At 41.6% G+C, this 5,352-nt stretch overlaps 1 protein-coding gene across 1 annotated transcript; it reads right to left on the bottom strand.

The window, feature by feature from the left end:
* Positions 1–518: 518 nt before the first annotated feature.
* On the bottom strand, positions 519–5,352 carry LOC112261626 (gap junction delta-2 protein). The gene is made up of 2 exons (XM_024437098.2): positions 4,954–5,352; positions 519–4,495 (listed from the first exon to the last, which is right to left on the bottom strand). Exons 1-2 carry the CDS (start codon positions 5,022–5,024, stop codon positions 3,649–3,651), a joined length of 918 nt encoding a protein of 305 aa, XP_024292866.1. The 5' UTR covers positions 5,025–5,352; the 3' UTR covers positions 519–3,648.

Here is a 5,352-nt window from a genome sequence, read left to right as displayed (position 1 = left end):
CTTATTAATGCATAATGCATGAATACATTGGTCAATTATAAGCAACAGTAATTAATGAATTGACTGAAATATAATTCCTTATAATTAAATGTGATGGTCTTGGACCGTCTCCCAAGGTGACCCTCTCACCCTTTCAAATGTGCAAGACATATGCACACACAATATTCATGTCGTATTTATTTGTCTTTCCCACTTGTATAGTATCTAGAAGAATTTACAGCTGTGCTGATGATAAGGTGTAAGAGTGCTTCTGCAGAATTTCAGTTGTGAGCCCGTGTCATACAACGTTGATGTTGTTTGGATCTTCTTCCACATAAAAAACCTCTTTGGATGTAGCACATGACTTCATATTTCTAGACAGCAAGTAGAGAAAATTAAGACTCAGCATTTGAAAAAGAACCAGCTCTGAGTTTTTTCTACATGGCTGTCTTAAAGATGAACTTCTCCTGTAGAGGAAAGAAGGATAACAAGGAGAGTCGGGACATAAGAGAACAAAATGACAGCACACCCTTAGCAAATATATTCTCCTCTTGGTGAGAAAATGGATTTAATTCACAGTATGTCTTTCAAAGTCATTCCGCTTTACAGTACATATATACGGAACCAGCGCATTAAATAAAAAACGTCAAGGGTTGGAGGCTTGGTTTGGTTTGTTGTTGAGAAAAAGAGTATTGATTATTTTATGGTAACCAGTGCATTTTTTTTACCGGCAAAGCCTTATTAAAGTGTTGAACAGGAAGGATGAAATTACACTGACGCAGGAATGGATGGTAATAAAATGAGCTTGATATTTTATGAGGACAGGGCACTGACCACCTCTCCTCTCTCCCGGACCATAACAGTCTCAGGGAGATGATTCTCTTTAATTCAGAGGTGTTTCTCTAGACAAAGACTGAGAGATTAAGGGCTAAAATGGTCCCCTAAAATTCCCTCCCTGTATATTTAAGCACCTGCAATCAGCTGAAATGTCTGGTTTTCCTGAGCATTTGTCCTGGATCCTTGAAATAGCTGCAGTCCTTGCTCAGATGTATCTACTGTTGTCAAGAGTGGGGGCTGAAGCGAGCACAAGATAAATGGCATAGAACTGGGAGAGTCGCTTACATCTGTCGCTATCTCCAGCTATCTCTCTGGTCAGAAGCCCTCTTCCTTTTTAGCCTGTCTCTAGCGAGCTGAGCACAGAGGAAATAAAGAGCAGCACAGGTACAACGTAATATTAAACCAAGCCTCCCAACGCTCACATGGAAAATGCAACACAGCATGCATAATTGCATTCATACATAACCCAATAATTTGGGCATTTTAGAAGCAGCCGTGAAATTACCAGGATGAATATTGCAGGGAAACCACAAGCACAGCATCAGAGCAAGTGGCTCTTTAGTAAATGTACAGTAAATATACAGTAATATACAGTGAAAATATAGTCTTTGTTTGTAGGATCCCTTACACAACAGCCTTGTATAATAACTGGGAATTCTCAATGAAAGAAAACCCAAGAGATTTACAAGCGTTGAAAACAACTGTGTGGAATTGGACAGGATGGCCTGTACAGTCATTTGGTCAGTAAACATTTTCAGAGATAGGGAAGGGAGAGACAAATAGAGAGAGAAATAGAGAGGAGAGAGGCCAAGTAGGTAAACTGCACTTTTCTTGAGTTACAGACAATTTTCACGTCCCTGCTGAGTTTGAGATGGATGTGTCATTGTGCGCTACTCTTCGATTTCTCTGGGCTTTGCCAAGTCATCCTGGCAGAGGCAGAGTCTTGCATCCTACCATCCCTCAGATCATCCTGGATGGTCAGCCTGGAATCCTCCTCTCTCTCTCTGTTTCTCTCCCCCCTCCCTCTCTCTCTCTGGAGTGTGGGCGTACAGTTCAGCACTTTCCCTTTTTTCTCTTTCTCTTTTTCTTGGTGACCTTCATGAGGCTCACACGACCTTCCCTTCAGCCAGAGCCGCTCCTTTGCTCACTTCCTTGAAAAGAGGGAAGAAGGGGTGGACAAAAAAAGTCCTCTATCAATGAAGATCAGGTTTTAATCATCCCTGTTCTGTACGGTGTGTCTGTCCAATAGCTTCCTGGTCAAGGTCACAAAGTCAGTAACAGTATAGCAGCCATGTGAACAGTCATGGTCAGGTCAGCTATGACTGGGAAGGGACAGTACATGAATGTTAGAATGCATTTCACATTACGGCTGCGTCTGGTCAATGTTATGGGACATGCAGTATTGATGTTTGTCATGGAAGCATCATCCCTATTGAAATGCATTACAGCACACCCACATGTTAACAGACACTGACAACATCAAAGGAAGAGCTCATAGGGGTTTTCTCATGGGATGGAACGACATAGGCTTGTGTGTGTGGCAAACATTGCCATTTTCACTGAACCAAGCCATGGTTAGACAGGGCAGCTATAGGATCCTTCTAACATTCCAGTTCAGCTTTCAGACAGAAAAGTATTGCACCTCACACATTTCTGGTGTACATGAATCCCACTTTTATTTTTCGACAGAAAAGGGTGTTTTTTTTCTGGTTCATTTTGGTTACATTGAAAACCATTCTGTGAAAAAACCCTAGCACCTGAGCAGATACTTATTGCCCATCCTTAGTTTGTTAAAAAGGTCAATTTGTGCTATTTGAGTTGAGATCAATTATGATTGTGGAGAAACATTTTCTTCCAGTATATAAAAAAGACTAGCACTTTATTCATTTCCCAGTCATTTGCCAAATAGAAAGGGAGCTAGAGACAAATGTAATATATCCATTTAAATCACAAGTTAAAGCAAAAAATAGGGCGGCGTTTAGCATAATTCAAGCAGGGAATTAGCTTTCATGATGAATAATATTATATATTTCTTTATTTCTATGTATACATATATATATATATGTCTATGTACAAGTATGGCACTTAATTACACGAAAGCAAGAAAACACTTTTCACAAATGAAAGCAGTGGGCGCTTTGGTGTATTATAAATTAAGGAAGTCACAGACGTTAGCGTTTGCAGCAAATCCACCAGATACTGTTTTGCAAGTCAGCTATATAGCAATGGAATGATTACATACGTTAAGGTCAGTGGTGCGAACACAGGCAACAAAAATATGAATGATGCTAATGTATTTCAACTAGGTCGATCCATAGTCAAAATATATTTATATATTTAGGCATATGCCTATATAAATCTGGAGAATATTTCCCCTCCAAAATATAGTCAGCCGGTGTATTGTATCGCTTAAATAGATCGGTGTCAACAATCGGTTGAATTATTATTTTTAAACACTGTCACGCATCGGGTTAGGTTTGGCTCCCGGGTGTTCACCTCTTAGTGCAATTTTAATATACCCTACTCTCTTCAAGTACAGTAGATCAGCCCACAAAGAGTAAATGCGTGAACACGTCGACATGATCTCTATTTAGCGCTTTACATAGTATAAACGTTACTAAAAAGTTGCATCAGTGCAATGTAATAAATAAATTAACAAACGTGTAATCCACGCTTGCCATTGGAGTCCTTAAAAGATAAACAAATAAAAAATCGGCCCACGCTTTTAAGTCATGAAACGGATGTGGCGTTGGGAGCTGTCATCATCCAGTGCTCATCTTGGTTCAATCTTTACACATCGCACATTGTCCCATCGGGAACTCTCTCCATGTGCTACACATAAGCAGAGTCACTGGATTGAGTGCGACCGAAATTAGGCACACTCATTCTAGGCAAGTCCTTATTTCTGATTTCATAAATGGACTTCCGCCTCGCCTGAACTCCTCGCACTGCCGTTTTGATTTTCTTCCACCCCAAATGATTGAGTTCTGCCAGATTCAGCAACACACAAAACCCACTGACCGCGAACATGAAGACTAGAAACACGGTCTTCTCTGTTGGTCTGGAAACATAACACTCTACATCTTTTATGCAGGGGTAACGATCACACTCGTACACCGATGGGACATTGAATCCGTACAAGAAATATTGACCCACTAAAAACCCTATTTCCAGCGCGTTTCTGAAAACCACTTGAATTATGTAAAATCTCGAGATACCCTCTTGTCGACTCTTTTTAGACTTTCCAGTAGTTCTCATGGCTGAATTGGGGATATCTTTGACTTCCAAACAGTCGGGTTCGGCTTCTTTGGTGGAGTTCTCTGTGTTCTGAAGTACTCCATTCACAATGGTGTTTTTAATCTTTTTGCTGTCGTCTCGTTTCATTGAATCTTGATCCTTATCCAGTGTCAGAAAGACGGTGGAGTACCGTCGCTCCTTCTGTTTCGCCGACTGATGCACCGAGTATGTGATAAAACAAAGACTCGGGGTGCAAACCATTATGATCTGGAAAACCCAAAATCTAATGTGTGAAATTGGGAATGCCTTGTCGTAGCAAGCCTGGTTGCAGCCTGGTTGTAAGGTATTACAAACAAACATGGTTTGCTCGTCATCATATACTGTCTCTCCAACTATTGCTACGATTAGAATCCGGAAGATCACCACCACAGTTAGTAGGATCCTAAAAACAAACAAACAAACAATGTATGAGTATAGAGTCAGTAAATTATGTTAATTCTGTGAAAATGGCTGGAGATTGAGTACAGAGTCTCTAAACAGGCGCGTGTTTGGGAGCTGTCCAGTGCTGAAACGAACGCTCTTTGCTGGGATCACGATCTGCTCGCTCTTAGCACGGGGGTTGGTCCGGATGCTATGTGTATTATGCTTTTATAATTTATGTCAGTGCGCCATTGTTATATATTTCTGTGTACTCTGAAGTATTTACTCATTGATATTCATCTGTATTGTGTTTTGAAATGTTTTGCAAGCGTTTGTTTGGTAAAGTAAGCGTAACAGGCAATAGCGCCCAGTCTCTGCTTCTCAGTTAGTGCATGGCACAGCCACCTATCTAGCCCCAACAACAGCCATTAAAACATGCATACCTAGTTATTGCAAATCCAGTTGACATTTTGCTCTTACCTTCCTATCATAGTAGAGTGCTGCTGGACAGCAGCCTCCAGGAGCCTCTCTAGTATGGTCCATTCCCCCATTATTGTTCATCCGGAGGAGGCGAGAGCCCACGGCACTCTGTACGAACCTCTGCCGAATATGTGGAAAATATTTCCCCGGGTTTTTGGTCGTTATCACTCTCCAGAGGCTCCGAGGTTATCTGGCAAATGCATTGATCACAAGCCCGCAGCTGTCCCGCCCTCCTCTCTCCAGCGCTGTGCAATATTGGTCTGTGCTTCTGCCCAAGCGCTGGTATGACGCTGCCACACTTTCTCGTTGTCTTGTGGGGCTGAAGGGCTGATTACTATAAGCCCTCCTATTTTCGATCTTCAGATCAGGTTGATGGGTCGCGCACTGTGTCTGGATGGA

Source organism: Oncorhynchus tshawytscha, linkage group LG11 (genome assembly GCF_018296145.1).
Source record: "Oncorhynchus tshawytscha isolate Ot180627B linkage group LG11, Otsh_v2.0, whole genome shotgun sequence".
In the NCBI taxonomy this organism is placed as follows: Eukaryota; Metazoa; Chordata; class Actinopteri; order Salmoniformes; family Salmonidae; genus Oncorhynchus; species Oncorhynchus tshawytscha.
The sequence above is the reverse complement of the archived record's forward strand: the minus strand, read 5'-3'. Positions and strand labels throughout refer to the sequence as shown.

What these genes read in the sequence shown, in the direction of transcription:
- LOC112261626 (XM_024437098.2), bottom strand. Translation starts at nt 5,024, where the DNA reads ATGGGGGAATGGACCATACTAGAGAGGCTCCTGGAGGCTGCTGTCCAG. An exon ending in CACTCTACTATGATAGGAAG is followed by an intron (nt 4,496 to 4,953) that starts GTAAGAGCAAAA and finishes GTTTGTTTTTAG; the next exon opens with GATCCTACTAACTGTGGTGG.